The 20408-nt window shown below is 42.6% G+C and overlaps 1 protein-coding gene across 2 annotated transcripts in view; it reads left to right on the top strand.

Moving 5' to 3' along the window:
- Positions 1 to 20408, top strand: part of LOC124003272 (receptor-type tyrosine-protein phosphatase gamma-like) — a 285724-nt gene that overhangs the window by 75651 nt on the left and 189665 nt on the right. For both annotated transcript variants that reach the window (XM_046311379.1, XM_046311378.1), the window contains exon 2: positions 3319 to 3429. In XM_046311379.1, the coding sequence (XP_046167335.1) occupies positions 3319 to 3429 (111 nt within the window). The remainder of the gene's footprint in view (positions 1 to 3318; positions 3430 to 20408) is intronic.

Raw genomic sequence — 20408 nt, 5'->3', positions numbered from 1 at the left:
TCAATTGTCTCAAGGCTTAAAAATCCTTCTTTAACCTGTCGATAGGTTAACCTGTCCCCTTAATCTACACTGATTGAAGTGGATTTAACAAGTGACATCAATTGGAATTATAGCTTTCACCTGGATTCACTTGATCAGTCTATGCCATGGAAGGAGCATGTGTTCATAATGTTTTATGCACTCAGTGTATAGTTACACTGAAAAAAATATAAATGCAAATCAAATCAAATCAAATCAAATTTTATTTGTCACATACACATGGTTAGCAGATGTTAATGCGAGTGTAGCGAAATGCTTGTGCTTCTAGTTCCGACAATGCAGTGATAACCAACAAGTAATCTAACTAACAATTCCAAAACTACAGTCTTATACACAGTGTAAGGGGATAAGGAACATGTACATAAGGATATATGAATGAGTGATGGTACAGAGCAGCATACAGTAGATGGTATCGAGTACAGTATATACATATGAGATGAGTGTGTAGACAAAGTAAACAAAGTGGCATAGTTAAAGTGGCTAGTGATACATGTGTTACATAAGGATGCAGTCGATGTTGTAGAGTACAGTATATACATATGTATATGAGATGAATAATGTAGGGTAAGTAACATTATATAAGGTAGCATTGTTTAAAGTGGCTAGTGATATATTTACATCATTTCCCATCAATTCCCATTATTAAAATGGCTGGAGTTGGGTCAGTGTCAATGACAGTGTGTTGGCAGCAGCCACTCAATGTTAGTGGTGGCTATTTAACAGTCTGATGGCCTTGAGATAGAAGCTGTTTTTCAGTCTCTCGGTCCCAGCTTTGATGCACCTGTACTGACCTCGCCTTCTGGATGATAGCGGGGTGAACAGGCAGTGGTTCGGGTGGTTGATGTCCTTGATGATCTTTATGGCCTTCCTGTAACAACGGGTGGTGTAGGTGTCCTGGAGGGCAGGTAGTTTGCCCCCGGTGATGCGTTGTGCAGTCCTCACTACCCTCTGGAGAGCCTTACGGTTGAGGGCGGAGCAGTTGCCGTACCAGGCGGTGATACAGCCCGCCAGGATGCTCTCGATTGTGCATCTGTAGAAGTTTGTGAGTGCTTTTGGTGACAAGCCGAATTTCTTCACAGGCGCTGCTTTCTTCACTTGCGCTGTCAGTGTGAGTCAATTCAGTTTGTCTGTGATGTGTATGCCGAGGAACTTACCAGCTACCCTCTCCACTACTGTTCCATCGATGTGGATAGGGGTGTTCCCTCTGCTGTTTCCTGAAGTCCACAATCATCTCCTTAGTTTTGTTGACGTTGAGTGTGAGGTTATTTCCTGACACCACACTCCAAGGGCCCTCACCTCCTCCCTGTAGGCCGTCTCGTCGTTGTTGGTAATCAATACCACTGTTGTGTCGTCCGCAAACTTGATGATTGAGTTGGAGGCGTGCGTGGCCACGCAGTCGTTGAACAGGGAGTACAGGAGAGGGCTACGCACGTGTTGAGGATCAGCGGGGAGGAGATGTTGTTGCCTACCCTCACCACCTGGGGGCGGCCCGTCAGGAAGTCCAGTACCCAGTTGCACAGGGCGGGGTCGAGACCCAGGGTCTCGACATCTTGGAGGGTACTATGGTGTTGAAAGCTGTAGTCGATGAACAGCATTCTCACATAGGTATTCCTCTTGTCCAGGTGGGTTAGGGCAGTGTGCAGTGTGGTTGAGATTGCATCGTCTGTGGACCTATTTGGGCGGTAAGCAAATTGGAGTGGGTCTAGGGTGTCAGGTAGGGTGGAGGTGATATGGTCCTTGACTATCAAAGCACTTCATGATGACGGAAGTGAGTGCACGGGCGGTAGTCGTTTAGCTCAGTTACCTTAGCTTTCTTGGGAACAGGAACAATGGTGGCCCTCTTGAAGCATGTGGGAACAGCAGACTGGTATAGGGATTGATTGAATATGTCCGTAAACACACCGGCCAGCATACAACATTTAAGATTTTGCTGAGTTACAACTCATATAAGGAAATCAGTGAGTTGGAATAAATTCATTAGACCCTAATTTATGGATTTCACATGACTGGGATTACAAATATGCATCTGTTGGTCACAGATATGTAAAAAAAAGAAGGTAGGTGCGTCGATCAAGTCAGTGTCTTGTGTGACCACCATTTGCCTCATGCATCGCGGCACATCTTCTTCGTGTGGAATTGATCAGGCTGTTGATTGTGGCCTATGTGATATTGTCCCACTCCTCCTTCAATGGCTGCGCGAAGTTGCTGGATATTTGCATCCCAAACATGCTCAATGGGTGACATGTCTTGTGAGTATACAGGCCATGGAAGAACTGGGGCATTTTCAAAATTGTGTACAGATCCTTGCGACATGGGGCCGTGCATTATCATGCTGAAACATGAGGTGATGGCAGTGGATGAATGGCACAACAATGGGCCTCAGGATATCATCACGGTGTCTCTGAGCTTTCAAATTGCTATCGATAAAATGCAATTGTGTTTGTTGTCCAAAGCTTATGCCTGCCCATACTATAACCCCACCGCCACCATGGGGCACTCTGTTCACAACGTTGACATCAGCAAATCATTCGCCCACACGACACCATACATGCTGTCTGCCATCTGCCCGGGAACAGTTGAAACCGGGATTCATCCGTGAAAAGCACACTTCTCCAGCATGCCAGGGGCCATCGAATGAAAGCGTTTGCCCACTGAAATCCGTTACTACTCCAAACTGCAGTCATGCCAAGACCCTGGTGAGGAAAACAAGCACGCAGATGAGTTCCCAGAGATGGTTTCTGACAGTTTGTGAAGAAATTCTTCGCTTGTATGGTCGCTTGGACGTACTGCCAAATTCTCTAAATCGATATTGGAGGCGGCTTATGGTAGAGAAATGAACATTTGATTCTCTGTGAACAGCTCTGGTGTAGATTCCTGTAGTCAGCATGCCAATTGCACATCAGTGGCATTGTGTCGTTGTGTGACAAAACCTGCACTTTTGAGAATGTCCTTTTGTCCCCACCACTATATGCACCTGTGTAATGATCATGCTGTTTAATCAGCTTCTTGATATGATACACCTGTCAAGTGGATGGATTATCTTGGCAAAGTAGGAATGATTACTAAAAGGGATGTAAACAAATGTGTGCACAAAATCTGAGAGAAATACCTTTATTGTGTACATGAAACATTTCTGGGATCTTTTATTTCTGCTCATGAAACATTTTCACCAACACTTTACATGGTGCATTTATATTTTTGTAAAGTGTATATATAAATGTAGTGTTTTAAATACTTATGTTAAACATTCTATCTAACCTCTGTTTCTGTGTTCCTTAGCTCTACAGGGTGGCCAGTCGGGGTCAGTAGGAGAAGAGCACCATGGGAGCATGGGGGGCGGGGTGAGGGAGAGGAGGGCCACAGGAGGAAACTCCTACTGGGCTTATTCCGGTGAGTCCTCTTCTACTTCATAGAGATGCAACTATGTCCCCAGGCAAGATGGCTGACCGCTTGTGCCACAAATTCTAACCCTACATCCTCTCTAAGGTTCGAACTCTCTGCTCGACACTGATCAATATCATTAGAGAGGTCAAACCAACTGGACTGTGGCAGTAGAGATATATTATTTAACAGTAACTCTCTCTTCCTCTTTGATTGATTCTCAATCTCTCTCTGTCCCAACTCTTCTCCCTTCTCTCTAACTCCTTCCCTATTTCCCAAATGTAGCTTTTAATCCAACTCCTTCCATTTCTATTTGACTCTCTCCCTCTTTCCCTCACTCCCTCTGACTGGTAGCTACAGGGAGTAGTTTTGGATGTGTGTTATGGAGGATTCTGTGCTAGAGTAGGGACTTGTGTTGTCATTGTGAGCACCATTCAGCTACAGAGATCCACATTTATCACCCTGTTCCTCCAGCACTGGGCCTGTGGCAGAGAAGGATCTTTAAACAGATATATTTGTATTTCTGTTATGCATGTGTGCACCTTATAATCACTACTTAAACTGATGGTCCTGGAGGGATGCACTGGCTGGAAGAAACTGTATCCCAGGAAAAATCTATGTCCTAAATGGCTGTGGATCCTGAATACCATGTTATACGAGAAACATCCCAGCAATTTGTATATAATGGTAAAATGATCTATAGGGCACTGTTCACCACTAATGATTGTAAGATATCAGGTCACATTAAAGTGTGCCAAAATAAAATGGCACATTTTACAGTTGAGCCCAGAAAACTGTCACTCTCTCACCAGGTCTGATGATGAGTTGCACTGTATGTTGCTGGGCAGCCTTCAATAAGGTTTCAGATGTACTCGATGATTCATCATGCATACATTTACTTTGTGCCTTTTGATTATTTATGACATGTTTATGATATGCAATGTTACGTTACAGCCTTATTCTAAAATGTATTAAACAAAACATTTTCCTCATCAATCTACACACAATAACCCATGATGACGAAGTGAAAACAGGTTTTTATAAATGTTTGCACATTTATAAAAAAGTAAATAAGTATAAGTATTCAGACCCTTTGCTAGGAGACTCGAAATTGAGCTCAGGTGCATTCTGTTTCAATTGATCATTTTTGAGATGTTTCTACAACTTGATTGGAGTTTACCTGTGGTAAATTCAATTGATTGGACATGATTTGGAAAGGTGCACACCTGTCTATATAAGGTCCCACAGTTGACAATGCATGTCAGAGCAAAAACCAAGCCATAAGGATGAAGGAATTGTTCATAGAGCTCCGAGACAGGATTGTGTCAAGGCACAGATCTGGGGAAGGGTACCAAAACATTTCTGCAGCATTGAAGGTCCACAGAAAAACAGTGGCATCCATCATTCTTAAATGGAAAAAGTTTGGAACCACCAAGACTCTTTCTAGAGCTGGCCACCCGGCAAAACTGAGCATTCGTGGGGAGAAGGGCCTTGGTCAGGGAGTTGACCAAGAACCCGATGGTTACTCTGAAAGAGCTCCAGAGTTCCTCTGTGGAGATGGGAGATTCTTCCAGAAGGACAACCATCTGTAAAAGGCACATGTCAGCCGGCTTGGAGATACCAAAACGCACCTAAAGACTCTCAGACCATGAGAAACAAGATTCTCTGGTCTGATGAAACCCAGATGTAACTTTTTGGCCTGTATGCCTAACGTCACACCTGGAGTAAAACTGGCACCATCCCGATGGTGAAGCATGGTTGTGGCAGCATCATGCTGTGGGGGTATGTTTCAGCGGCAGGGACTGGGAGACTAGTCAGGATCGAGGGAAAGATGAACAAAGCAAAGTACAGAGAGATCCTTGATGAAAACCTGCTCCAGAGCGCTCAGGACCTCAGACTGTGGGGTGAAGGTTCACCTTTCAACAGGACAACAACCCTAAGCACACCGCCAAGACAATGCAGGAGTGGCTTCGAAACAAGTCTCTGAATGTCAATGAGTGGCCCAGCGAGAGCCCAGACTTGAACCCGGATTACACATCTCTGGAGAGACCTGAAAATAGCTTTTCAGTGATGGTCCCCATCCAACCTGACAGCGCTCGAGAGGATTTGCAGAGAAGAATAGGTAAAACTCCCCAAATACAGGTGTGCCATGCTTGTAGCATCATACCCAAGAAGACTCGAGGCTGTAATCACTGCCAAAGGTGCTTCGAAAAAATACTGAGTAATGGGTCTGAATACTTAATATAAATATCATATTTCAGTTTTGTATATACACTTGTTTTTTCATTGTATTTATGGGGTATTGTGTGTAGATTAATGAGGGCAAAATATGATTGAATCCATTTTAGAATAAGGCTGTAATGTAACAAAATGTGGAAAAAGTCAAGGGGTCTGAGTACTTACCAAATGCATTGTATATCAACTACTGTTCAAAAGTTTGGGGTCACTTAGAAATTCCCTTGTTTTTTAAAATGACATCAAATTGATCCGAAATAGAGTGTAGATATTGTTGTAAATGACTGTTGTAGCTGGAAACGGCTGATTTTTAAAAATGGAATATCTACATAGGTGTACAGAGGCCAATTATCAGCAACCATCACTCCTGTGCTCCAATGGCACGTTGTGTTAGCTAATCCAAGTTTATCATTTTAAAAGGCTAATTGATCATTAAAAAAACTTTTATGTAGCACAGATGAAAACTGTTCTGATTTAAAGAAGCAATAAAACTGTCCTTCTTTAGACTACTTAAGTATCTGGAGCATCAGCATGTGTGGGTTCGATTACAGGCTCAAAATGTCCAGAAACAAAGACCTTTCTTCTGAAACTCGTCAGTCTATTCTTGTTCTGAGAAATTAAGGCTATTCCATGCGAGAAATTGTCAAGAAACTGAAGATCTCATACTACGCTCTTTACTACTCCCTTCACAGAACAGCACAAACTGGCTCTAACCAGAATAGAAAGATTGATATTCACAGTCTCCTCTGAACAGTTGATGTTGAGATGTGTCTGTTGGGCTCTGTGAAACATTTATTAGGGCTTCAATCTGAGGTGCTGTTAACTCTCATGAACTTATCCTCTGCAGCAGAGGTAACTCTGGGTCTTCCATTCCTGTGGTGGTCCTCATGAGAGCCGGTTTCATCATAGCGCTTGATGGTTTTTGCGACTGCACTTTAAGAAACTTTCAACGTTTTTGAAATTTTCCTCATTGACTGACTTTCATGTCTTAAATTAATGACGGACTGTCGTTTCTCTTTGCTTATCTGAGCTGTTCTTGCCATAATATGGACTTGGTCTTTTACCAGATAGGGCTATCTTCTGTATGCCACCCCTACCTTGTCACAACACAGCTGATTGGCTCAAACGCATTAAGAAGGAAAGAAATTCCACAAATGAACTTCTAACAAGGCACACCTGTTAATTGAAATGCATTCCAGGTGTCTACCACATGAAGCTGGTTGAGAGAATGCCAAGAGTGTGCAGAGCTGTCAATCAAGTCACAGGGTGGCTACTTTGAAGAATCTCAAATATAAAATCTATTTTGATTTGTTTAAGTTTTTGGTTACTACATGGTTTCATATGTGTTATTTCATAGTTTTGATGCCTTCAGAATTATTCTACAATGTAGAACTTAGTCAAATTTAGCCCTTGAATCAGTATGTGTGTCCAAACTTTTAACTAGCACTGTATATATTAGTGGGATCGGGCATTGATGTTGGCTGATTAGGCCTGGCACACAGTCGGTATTCCAATTCATCCCAAAGGTGTTCAATGAGTTTCAGTTCAGGGCTCTGTTCAGGCCTGTCAAGTTCTCCGATACTGATCTCGGCAAACTATTTCTTTATGCACAGCGCTTTTTGCACAGTGGTATTGTCATACTGAAACAGAAATGGGCCTTTCCCACACTGTTGCCACAAAGTTGGGAGCATAGAATAATCTAGAATGTCATTGTATGCTGTAGCGTTAAGATTTCACTTCAGGGTTCTAGCCCGAACCATGAAAAACAACCCCAGACCATTATTCCTCTTCCACCAAACCTTACAGTTGTCACTATGCATTGGGTTAGGTAGTGATCTCCTGGTGTCTTCCAAACCCAGATTTGTCTGTTGGACTGCCAGATGGTGGAGCATCATTGGTGGCAGGGTAGCCTAGTGGTTAGAGCGTTCGACTAGTAACCGGAAGGTTGCAAGTTCAAATCCCCGAGCGGACAAGGTACAAATCTGTCGTTCTGCCCCTGAACAGGCAGTTAACCCACTGTTCCTAGGCTGTCATTGAAAATAAGAATTTGTTCTTAACTGACTTGCCTGGTTAAATAAAGGTAAAATTAAAAATCATTCATCACTCCAAAGAACGTGTTTCCACTGCTCCGGAGTCCAGCTGACACTTGGAATTGTGCATGGTGATCTTAGGCTTGTGTGTGGCTGCTTGGCCATGAAAACCCATTTCATGAAACTCCCGACGAACATTTATTGTGCTGACGTTGCTTTGAACTGAGTTTGTAACTCGGTAGTGAGGTTTGCAACCGAGAACAGATGATTTAGACATGCTACGCACTTCAGCTCTCTGGACCCTGTGAGTTTGTGTGGCCTGCCACATCGCAGCTGAGCCCTAGACGTTTCCACTTCACAATAACAGCACTTACCGTTGACCGGGGAGCAGCTCTAGCTGGGCAGAAATTGACTAACTGACTTGTTGGACAGGTGGCATCAAATCCCCTATGACAGTGCCACTTTGACAGTCACTGAGCTCTTCAGTAAGGTCATTCTACTGCCAATGTTTGTCTATGGAGATTGCATGTCCGTGTGCTCGATTTTTATACACCTGTCAGCAACGGGTGTGGCTGAAATGTCAGAATATTCTGATATTTAATTTAAATACATTTGTATTTTTTGTGTGTTTTCAGTATACATGCATTTATTTATTTATTTAAATCATTGTGCTGCTAGCCAGCTACTCCAATGAGATCCTCAAAATCAGCGGCTTGAATTTTAATTTGAAAGCTAGTAGTGTTCCTGGTCCTATTCATATCTACTAACTGAGCAAATTTTCCATTAGATAATGACATGAAGAGAGTGCTCTCGGCCGTCTGAGTAGGACAAGGCTGAAATGAGATGGAAATTAATGATATTCTGCCCCTGAATTGTATATTATCCTTGAAAATTCACTCTCACTATCTCCCTCCTACTAATTTTAGCACTGCCTGCAGTCTTGTAAAAACCACTCATATTTAAAATGATTTTAAAAGGAAAGGATCATTCGAGAACTGTTAAAACCTCTTTCACATTCCATTTTTACCTTAATGGAAAGAGATCTGAATGAGCTGATTTTAACGGTTATATTCCCAATGTGGTTTCGCCTGGAGCATAAAGTAGGATGAAATTAGTCTTTGTACACTTTTCCTTCTCGTTGATGCTCTATCTCCTTAGAGAGGAGAGGAACAGGAAACTGGTTGCACCTATAATACCAACTACTCACAACATTTACTGCTGTGATGTCAACTCTGTTACTGCAGTACGAAACCAGCTTTTCCTTGGCAAGAAAGAAAACACAAAGCAGACTGGACTCCATGGTCCTTTTAAAACCTACTTTTGTAAAAGTAGTAGTGTGTGCTATAGCTTGCAAATGCGACTCTTGGTGACCACATAAGGCAGCTTTTTCCAACATTAGGACCGTTTTCCTTAAGAGATGTTATCCACTACATGTTTTTCTTTACATTGTTTCGTTACTTCCTGGTATCGTGACAACACAAGTACACAACGTTCTGACATTCATTTGTGCAATATGCCTAAACACTCAAATAAAGCTATTGGATATGTTGTACTTCAGAATGTGGTCAAGGTAGTTTTACTCTAACTGTAGTTGCTTTTGTATTCATAGCACTTTGCACATCGCATACCCTAACCTCTGCAGCCTGTCGGCGAGGCCTCTCCTTATGTTCTCTGAGCATTTCGTGGATCGTGTTATCTATCTATCTTCATGCTTTGACACTGAACCTGTGTTGACACTGAGCTACAGCGATTTAGACAGCTAAAGCTCCTTAGCCTCTGTGTGTTTGGTATTGTTAGGTGAATATGTAGTCAGAAGCACTGTGTGCACCATGTTTTCCAGAGGTCTGCTAATTATCCTCTTTGAATTTAGAGCCAATGGCGTCTGCAGAAAGAATATTGGTTCAGATTTGGTCCCTACCAAATTTCAGCTACATTTCAATGTCCATGAACGCCCGGTGTCGGTGCTCAGTCGGTGAGGTTGTTTGTTACAATAAATGGTAAGAGGGTAGTTGTTGGGTGTGTGTGTGTGTGTGTGTGTGTGTGTGTGTGTGTGTGTGTGTGTGTGTGTGTGTGTGTGTGTGTGTGTGTGTGTGTGTGTGTGTGTGTGTGTGTGTGTGTGTGTGTGTGTGTGTGTGTGTGTGTGTGTGTGTGTGTGTGTGTGTGTGTGTGTGTGTGTGTGTGTGAGAGAGAAAGAGATACCAAAGGTGTGGGGTCCACTTGCAAAACAAGATTTCATCAAATGGGACAAACACCCCCATTGAAACCCTGCATGCATGCAGAGTTCTGTAAGATTCTCCTACATGTCCAGAGGAAAACTACAAACAATGCATGCAGGGCAGAATTAGGCCAATATCCACTAATAATAAAAACTAGAAAAATAGCAATTCAGTTTTGGAAACATCTAAAAAACAGTGACTCCCTCTCATGTTATTACTGAGCCCTGCAATGCCAAGAGCTGAGCAGAGAAAAGATTCCCCTCATCCAGCTGGTCCTGGGGCTGAGTTCACAAACGTGTTCTACTAACACACTGAAGCCTCAGGACCAGAACATCCAATCAATCAGAATAAACCAAATTACAACACAGTCAAAACAAAACTACATTGCTTATTGGGAAACACAAGCACAAGCACAAAGCAAGATGCAGTGCTATCTGGCCCTAAATAGACAGTACACCATGGCTAACTATTTGAACATGGTTACTGATCAAAGCATTCGAAAAACCTTGACAAAGTACAGGCTCAGTGAGCAAAGCCTTGCCACTGAGAAGGGCTGTGCAACCAATGCACAACAGCAGAACCTGAGACGGAGCTGCGTTTCCTGACAAAATGTCAGAAATATAAAACAATTAGAGAGTGTCATTTCCCCAAATTTGAATCCCTTATTCAAGGTTTCAATGACCTCTCTGATTAGAGTAGGCTACCCATCCTGTTGGGGGAGGACGCAGAGAGCTGTGGGTTGGCAGCGCACTACATTGCTGCCTGCCATAAGTTGAGGGACAGTGTCTAACAGACCAATCAACTTGCACATGTCCTCTACTGTATTGTTATTGTTCAATGTATGGCTATTTTGACCCTTGGTTATTGTTGTTACTGTTGTCCCGTTGACAGTTTAGATTTTTTATTATTATTTTCATGTTGTAAATATCCAAATTAAGCTTTGGCAATATGTACATTATGTCAGGCCAATAAAGCAAATTGAATTGAATTGACAAAGAAAGAGAGAGACAAAGAAAGAGAGGGAGAAATAGAAAGAGAGGGAGACAGAAAGAGAGAGAGAAATAGAAAGAGGTAGAAATAGAAAGAGGGAGACAAAGAAAGAGAGAGGGAGACAAAGACAGAGAGAGGGAGACAAAGAAAGAAAGTGAGAGAGCGAGACAAGGAAAGAGAGAGATACAAAGAAAGAAAGGGAGACAGAAAGAGAGAAAGAAAGAGGGAGACAAAGAAAAAGAAAGAGGGAGACAAAGAAAAAGAAAGAAAGTGAGAGAGAGAGAGACAAGGAAAGAAAGGGAGACAGAAAGAGAGAAAGAAAGAGGGAGACAAAGAAAAAGAAAGAAAGGGGAGGCAAATAAAGAGAGAGTGAGACAGAGGAAGAGTGGGTGAGAGTGAGAGAGAGACAGAGAGAGAGAGAAAGAGACAAAGAAAGAGAGAGAGACAAAGAGAGAGACAAAGAGAGGGAGAGAAAGAGACAAAGAGAAGGAGAGAAAGAGACAAAGAAAGAGAGAGAGAGACACAAAGAAGGAGAGTGAGAGAGAAATAAAGACAGAGAGAGACAGGGAAGGGTTGTCCAGACTGTTTTTACAGGCTTGCTTTGACCACCAGATGACAGAAAGAGAAAGTTAATAGTTATGAGCTGAACATAACAGTATGCCAGCGGAATGGAGGACCGTAGCAGGTGACCCAACTGTGGTTTGTGACTACTATGAGATCCCATTTCAGCCAATTAAATTGCCGTAACTCCGTTACTGCATAACTCATAAACAAACTTGGTATCAGTAAAAACACTAAACTAATAGGTAGTTCTACCTTTACTTGTTACCTCATGGGGAAGAGCAATTCGAAAATATCTTAAACATGCAGTATGTGGGTTTTTGGTAACAGAATTACAAAGCACAATGCAAATAATTTCTCCAAAAGTAAATATAAGTGTTGATATTAGTTGGCAAAGGTATTTACTTCAACATTATTGTGTGTTGATGTATTTATAATAGCAATACTGTTTCTAGGACCCCTTTTCTGTCTGTTTGACCACAAATCAAAGCCTTTGCTTATTCCACATTTTTAGGATGGGAAATGGTTCATGCATATATTCCAGGGAAGATGGAATGTACTACTAGAGCTTGAGAGACGGGATGGCATACTGGACGTGTTGTGAAAGCAAGAAAGGAGGAGAAAGCTGGAGAACTTGAGGTTGAGAGGTAGGGTTGGATGGTTCATGGCATACAGGCATGTTGGGAAAGAGAGGATGAAAGAAAATAGTAGAAATAGAAAGAGAGGAAGAACGGCGGAGGTTGAGAGGCAGGGTCGGATGGTGTACTCTGGCATATGTTGTGATTTATTTCGCCTGCCACCAGAGTCAACAGTGTGCGTCTGAGCCTCCTCTTATATTCCACTCAGTTCCCAGGAGACAGGCTTTTGTATTATTTACCAGTCTGGATCTCAGGTTCTATTGCTTTTTAGCTTTTAAACTTTCAATAAACCTCTCTAGTGTTGTGTAAGTATTTCACTGCATCAATCAGAAGTCTGTATTTCCCTTTTTTTTGATGGACTTTTTCTCTGCCTGGGAGACTGCCTAATGCCCATGTAGGAAGTCACAACGTTGCAGGCGCAACTAGATCATATTTGATAGATAATAGATAATGCAGTACAGATTTGAATAATTCTACACTTTACCACATTAAAGAGATTCTCTAGTACTTGTGTATACCTTTTTAGCCAGTAGCTCTGAAAGTAGCGCTCGTGTGTACTACGTCACATATCTGCAGATGTGTGCGTCACGTCATTTCTCTCGCTCTGCCGTGTGTGTATCTTGCTAGCTGTCACGAAATTGAGGCCCAGTCCCAGAGTAGTAGGGATTACGAGGCAAATTGAGGCCCAGTCCCAGAGTAGTAGGGATTACGAGGCAAATTGAGGCCCAGTCCCAGAGTAGTAGGGATTACGAGGCAAATTGAGGCCCAGTCCCAGAGTAGTAGGGATTACGAGGCAAATTGAGGTACGGCAGTAATTCTGCTCATATATTATGCATTTATGAACTACACATTGACACATCCAGTCCAAAGCGGGAAAAAAAAAAAAAAAAAACTTAGTAGTCGCCAAAGTTCTGGAGCATGTCTTTAAGAGAAGGTTAACCTAACCTGTTTCTTAATCTAGCCTAAACCGTCCACATTAGCAGTACAAAGGGGGTGGTGAAACACTCGGTGGGCACCGTCTCACTTTCCTGCGGTGTGTATACTCTACTTATGAACCACTAAATAAGGTACACAGAAATCCACACCCTGGAATATAATGAAAGGTTATTCAAGGCGTGTGTGTGTGTGTATGCGCACGTAGGCATTTTTTCATAGGGGTTATGATATCTAACACCAATGAGACCTCCGGAACACAGTTCTGCATTGTTTGTCTATTTTTCTTCTTCTTCTTCTCTCTTTCGGCAGCTTTTTCATTAACCTCCTCTTCTATCTCTCTTTGGTTCTTCACATTTCTCTCTGGCAGTGAGGGTCTAGTTATTACTGTTTTATTTTGAGCTTTTATATTGCCCTGCAGTTGAACGAAACCAGTTGGATTCGAGATTAAAATCATATTCAAGTAGACATTATGTCTGTTCCAAAGATACATTGTTGGGCACATATTCCGTGTCTGCATCCAGGCATTGTATTCTGATTTAAAAGCTAGCTAGTATGTGAACCGAATGACTCATTCGCCTAACACTCATTCAAGTTTGTGCTGAATTCGACTGTACAGCGCTTTTAACTCCATGATATACGTAGAGTTCCACTTGAACACACATGCAGTGCAGTCAGTCAGTCTGTCACGGTCAGTGGAGCATGATGGATCCACTCAGATGTACCGTCTCCAGTCAGTGTTGGCACTGCATCGTCATGGTGATGGAGAGATGGTTGATTAGCTTGGTGTGCTGGGCCTGAGGGTGGGGTTGAAGGATACTCTCCCAGGCTGTAGATCAGCTAGGCAGGCCTCTAAGGGGCCTCCTCTCCTCCCTCCACAGGGCTGGGTGTAGCCTGGCTCGGCATGGGGCTCCCTGCTGGCTACAGCTGCCTCTAATTGGGTGACTCCAAGTCAGGGGGAAGGTGGTGAGAGGAGGGAGTGGTGTGTGTCGCTAACAGCTCCGTGCCCCACTGCCGAGGGTGAGGCGCAGGGTGGAGGGGTAGGGAGGGAGAGATCAGGGGAAAGGGAGAAGGGGGTGATGTTGACATGCCCACCCCGTGTAAGGAAATGTGCTCCAGTGAATGACTGGAGGAAAGTTGAAAAGAGGAGAGGGGAGGGGAGTCGCTCTGCTCTCGCTGGGACTGGGCCTCAACACGCCTCTGGAGAGAGATGTGCAGTGGAGCACCAAGCTCCTCCGCTGCCTTAATCTTACAGTAGAGTTCTGATCTCATACTCCTAGGAGACCCAGAGAAGGATGGCGCCTCACAGTTAGCAACCCCTTACCTCACCTTTCACAAGGGTAATGAAGTACTAATAGAGCCATCTATTCTCATGGCTCGTGTCCAACTACCTCCCTACCACCCCAATCCTGAGGCAAAGTGAGAGAGTACTGTCTTTCTCAGTGTTGACCTCTTGTTTACCGATGTGTATGCTAGCCATGATTAAAACAGACATTACATGCTGTTGCTGTAATGTCATTCACTCATTCACTCATTCACTCATTCACTCATTCACTCATTCACTCACTCACTCACTCACTCACTCACTCACTCACTCACTCACTCACTCACTCACTCACTCACTCACTCACTCACTTTCCTTTATCCCCCCCTCTCTCCGCTCTTCCTTACCCTTTATCTCTCCTCCTCCCCCCTCTCTCTTCCGTTTTGGTGGTTCTGCGGTGGTCACTGAGCCAAGACAAATGAAGATGTGGCTGAACAGAACAGAGGGTAGAGAGGAGGCAGACTACCTGCTCTGTTGAAACACTGTTCCCCCTGATTGACTCTAAAACTAGACATTGTGCTTTATAGAAGGACTCACCAGGCTAGTTAAAGGGATGTTCCATTGAAAATGCTAGACAACCTCGACTCTAATGTCATTGTGCTCTATGGAAGGTGTCACCAGACCAAATCAAATTGCGTTGCTTATGCTTACGAGCCTTTCCAAACAATGCAGAGTTAAAAAAATAAAAATAACACAGGGAATAAAAAAACAAAAAACTCATGAATGGAGCTATGTAGAGGGAGTACCAGATCAATGTTACGAGGTATTTGAGGTAGATATGCACATGAAGGTGGGATAAAGTGACTAGGCATCAGGATAGATAACACTAATAATAATGATAAGAGTAAAATAGCAGCAGCAAATGGTGAGTGTAAAAAGTGTGTGTGAGTGTGTTTTTGTCACACCCTGGCCTTAGTTATATTTGTTTCCTTTATAATTTTGGTTAGGTCAGGGTGACATGGGGGATTTATGTGTTTTTTCTCATCTAGGGGTTTTGTATGTTTATGGGGCTGTTTCCTTTCTAGGTAGTTTTGTATGTCTATGGTTGCCTAGATTGGTTCTCATGTAGAGGCAGCTGTCTGTCATTGTCTCTGATTGGGAACCATATTTAGGCAGCCATGTTCTTTGGGTATTTCATGGGTGATTGTCTTCTGTCTTTGTGTCATTGCACCAGATAGGACTGTTTCGGTTTTCACATTTATTGTTTTGTATTTTGTAGTGTTCTCGTTTTTTAGTCTTTATTAAAGATGTTGAACACTAACCACGCTGCATTTTGGTCCTCCTCTCCTTCAGCGGAAGAAAGCTGTTACAGTTTTAATGTGTACTTGTGTTGTGTTGGTGTGTGTGTGTGGTGGGGGGTGGGGGAGAGAGTGTCGATGTAGTGTGTGTCAGTGAGTGTGTGTATATGTAGTCTATTGAGTGTCCGAAGGCTCAGTGCAAGATAGTTCGGGTACCATTAATTGACTATTTAGCGGTCTGGCTATTTAGCAGTGTTATGGCTTGGGGGTAGAAGCTGTCTCGGAGCCTGTTGTTCTGACCGCTTTGCGGTCAAGGGCTGTGCTTTTGCCATACCAAGAGGTGATGATCTTGGAGGGGACTATGGTGTTGAAAGCCGAGCGGTAATCTATGAACAGCATTCTCACATAGTTATTTACCCTCTTGTCCAGGTGGGAGATAGCAGTGTGAAGTGCAAATGAGATTGCGTCATCTGTGGAACTGTTGGGGCGGTATGCAAATTGAAGTGGGTCTGGGATGATGGTGTTGATGTGTGTCATGACGAGCCTTTCGAAGCACTTCATAATTACAGATGTGAGTTTTACGGGGCGACAGTCGTTTAGGCAGGTTATGTTGGAGCTCTTGGGAACAGGGACAATTGTGGTCAGCTGGAAACATGTTGGAATTACAGACTGGGACAAGGATCGATTGAACATGTCTGTGAAGACTCTTGCCAGCTGGTCTGCGCATGCTTTGAGAACGAGCCATGGTATTCTGTCTGGCCCGGCGGACTTGTGATTGTTAACCTGTTTAAACGTTTTGCTCTACGTCGGCCATGGAGAGTAGAGTACCATTTGTTCTTTAAGAAAAACCCACTCCATCTCCTTTCAACTCCAAAGCTGCTGTACGACCTTGCAGCTGCATGGAGAATCCACCAATTGCTACGTGCATAGCGACATTATCCATTCACGTTTTATTATCATCTACGTTTTTATTATCCATCTATGTTTTATTATCCATCCACGTTTTATTATCCATCTACGTTTTATTATCCATCTGTCACGACTAGTGAAGGTGGGTGGAATCAGGCGCAGAGAGCAAATAGTGAATAGAGGTTTATTCTCCGGTGAACAACAATAAACACGGACAACCGAAAATACAAACAGGGTGAAAAATATCCAAAACAGGAAATAACAGACAAACCGGAGAAATAAAACACAAAAACACCGACAGCCGAAACGAAATGACAAAAACAAACAATCCCGCACAAAACAAGGGAGGGACAACCTACATTATATACAGATACTAATTAACTAACACACAGGTGAAAACAATCAGACAAAACCAACAGATAACTGAAAAGGGATCGGTAGTGGCTAATAGGACGGTGACGACGACCGCCGAGCACAGCCTGAACGGGCAGGAGAGCCAACCCCGGCGGAAGTCGTGACACCATCTACATTTTATTATCCATCCACGTGTTATTATCCATCCACGTTTTATTATCATTTTATTATCCATCCACGTTTTATTATCCATCCACGTTTTATTATCATCCACGTTTTATTATCCAGCTAAGTTTTATTATCCATCCACGTTTTATTATCATCCACGTTTTATTATCATCCACGTTTTATTATCCATCTACGTTTTATTATCATCCATGTTTTATTATCCATCCACGTTTTATTATCCATCTACGTTTTATTATCATCCGTTTTATTATCATCCATGTCTTATTATCCATCCACGTTTTATTATCATCCACGTTTTATTATCCATCCACGTTTTATTATCCATCTACGTTTTATTATCCATCCACGTATTATCCATTATTATCCATCCACATTTATTATCCATCCAGTTTTATTATTTATTATCCATCCACGTTTTATTATCATCCATGTTTTATTATCCATCCACGTTTTATTATCCATCTACGTTTTATTATCCATCCACGTTTTATTATCCATCCACATTTTATTATCATCCACGTTTTATTATCCATCCACGTTTTATTATCCATCCACGTTTTATTATCCATCCACGTTTTATTATCCATCCACATTCTATTATCCATCCAAGTTTTATTATCCATCCACGTTTTATTATCCATCCACGTTTTATTATCATCCATGTTTTATTATCCATCTGTTTTATTATCCATCTACGTTTTATTATCCATCCACGTTTTATTATCATCCATGTTTTATTATCCATCTACGTTTTATTATCCATCCACATTTTATTAAGACATATAATGTTGCAGCTTTTCAAATCTCTCTGATAGGAGACTCTAGAACAAAGCTCATCCAGCTTATTCTCGAGTGACTGGACATTTGCCAACAGAACAGAGGGGTGTGCCGTTCGGTTTCTATTCACATCAATTCCACCATGACTCCACCTCATCTCCCGTGCCTACGCCTGCAGCGTTTTGGTAGCCCATGGAACAAAGGAATAGAGCAATGGAACAGCTGATTCGTAGTTGAAGTCTTATTTGAAGTTCGAAATCAAGGTTAGTAACTGTCGATCTGATGTCCGGAAGTCCTTGGTGGTCATATGTAATAAAAGGGTGAACTTTGTGTACCAAAAAAAAGTAAACACGATAAAAGTCACGATATAGCAAAGTTGGGTTGGAACTCGTAAGATGGCGACAACTTAGTTTATTGATTGGTTAAGCCATGAGAGAAGAGGAGGCCAGTATTGTATTATTCCATCCACTTGACATAACAGCCGCATAGGCACAAGTGGGCCATCCCACTGGGGAGCCAGGCCAGCCTCAGGGGAGCCAGGCCCACCCAGTCAGATTTTGTTTTTTGCTCTCTGCTTGTCAGTGTTCCAAACGGTACATTATTTGCCTTTTTACCTAAACACTATCATATAGAATTCATAGCAAGCAGTGAATATGACCGCATTGAGGCATACGGTGGGGGGAACAAGTATTTGATACACTGCTGATTTTGCAGGTTTTCCTAGGTAGGTAGGTACACTTCTACTGTGAGAGACAGAATCTAAAACAAAAATCCAGAAAATCACATTGTATGATTTTTAAGTAATTAATTTGCAGACCTGGTCAGTCTGTCAAGGAACGAGCAGGTGTTACGAATGTTTTGTACATTTTTGGTACATATTTTAGCTTAATTAGCTTTACAAATGTTCTCTCAGCCTCATGGCAAAATGTGTAGAATTTCAGGGAATTAGCTATAAAACAGATTTTTCTCTTTGCCCCAGGAAGTTTGCAGGCCCACCGACCAATGAATTTGTGGCTATGCTACTGTTACATACTATGTCTTTATTGATGCTATGGCTACATAATAGTCCAGTGTTGATGTCAGGATGCGTAGACCAGTCGGTATTTCTCAGATAGTAGTTTTGTGCAGAAAGTGTTTTAAATCAATATTGCATCACCTTTTCTCTCCCATCTCTGGTCTATGTGAACATTGGTGGTTTGGTACAGTAGGTAGCCTCAGGATCTTAACTGTGTTGCCATGGATTAGGCCTGACAGCCCAGTCAGAAAGGGTACTCTGTCAGGGTAGGGGACTGAAGTAATTCTCAGCTTCCTGGAGTGGAGAGATGTATTCACATGGCTGAGGCTGAGGCTGCTGTGGCAGACGTGCTCCAATGTGCATTTATGGTCACACTCTGTGGCTCAGACACACAGATGCACATATACACACGTCTCCCTGCGATACCGGGATATTCTGTAATATAGGCATTGACCTCAAGGGGTGCTGTTTTCAAACTCCACTTATACTTTGTAATCTGAAGGTTAGCAATGCTAACGTGTACGGTCGTGGCCAAAAGTTTTGAGAATGACACAAATATTAATTTCCACTAAGTTTGCTGCTTCAGTGTCTTTAGATATTTTTTTCAGATGTTACTATGGAATACTGAAGTATAATTACAAGCATTTCATAAGTCTCAAAGGCTTTTATTGACAATTACATGAAGTTGATGCAAAGAGTCAATATTTGCAGTGTTGACCCTTTGTCGGGATCGTTGTATGAACTCAGACCAACGTGCAACGTGATTTGGGTTCCACATGTGTAATAAAGGAAACTCCAGTCCTCAGCAGTCCAATCCCTGTACCTTTTGCAGAATATCAGTCTGTCCCTGATGTTTTTCCTGGAGAGAAGTGGCTTCTTTGCTGCCCTTCTTGACACCAGGCCATCCTCCAAAAGTCTTCGCCTCACTGTGTGTGCAGATGCACTCACACCTGCCTGCTGCCATTCCTGAGCAAGCTCTGTACTGGTCGTGCCCCGATCCCGCAGCTGAATCAACTTTAGGAGACGGTCCTGGTGCTTGCTGGATTTTCTTGGGCGCCCTGAAGCCTTCTTCACAACAATTGAACCGCTCTCCTTGAAGTTCGTGATGATCCGATATATGGTTGATTTAGGTGCAATCTTACTGCCAGCAATATCCTTGCCTGTGAAGCTCTTTTTGTGCAAAGCAATGATGATGGCACGTGTTTCCTTGCAGGTAACCATGGTTGGCAGAGGAAGAACAATGAATCCAAGCACCACCCTCCTTTTGAAGATTCCAGTCTGTTATTTGAACTCAATCAGCATGACAGAGTGATCTCCAGCCTTGTCCTCGTCAACACTCACACCTGTGTTAATGAGAGAATCACTGACATGATGTCAGCTGGTACTTTTGTGGCAGGGCTGAAATGCAGTAGAAATGTTTTTGGGGGGATTCAGTTCATTTGCATGGAAATAGGGACTTGCAATTCATTTGATCACTCTTCATAACATTCTGGAGTATATGCAAATTGCCATCATACAAACTGAGGCAGCAGACTTTGTTAAAATTAATATTTCTGTCATTCTCAACTTTTGGCCATGA

Source organism: Oncorhynchus gorbuscha, linkage group LG18 (genome assembly GCF_021184085.1).
Source record: "Oncorhynchus gorbuscha isolate QuinsamMale2020 ecotype Even-year linkage group LG18, OgorEven_v1.0, whole genome shotgun sequence".
Taxonomy (NCBI): Eukaryota; Metazoa; Chordata; class Actinopteri; order Salmoniformes; family Salmonidae; genus Oncorhynchus; species Oncorhynchus gorbuscha.
The sequence above is the reverse complement of the archived record's forward strand: the minus strand, read 5'-3'. Positions and strand labels throughout refer to the sequence as shown.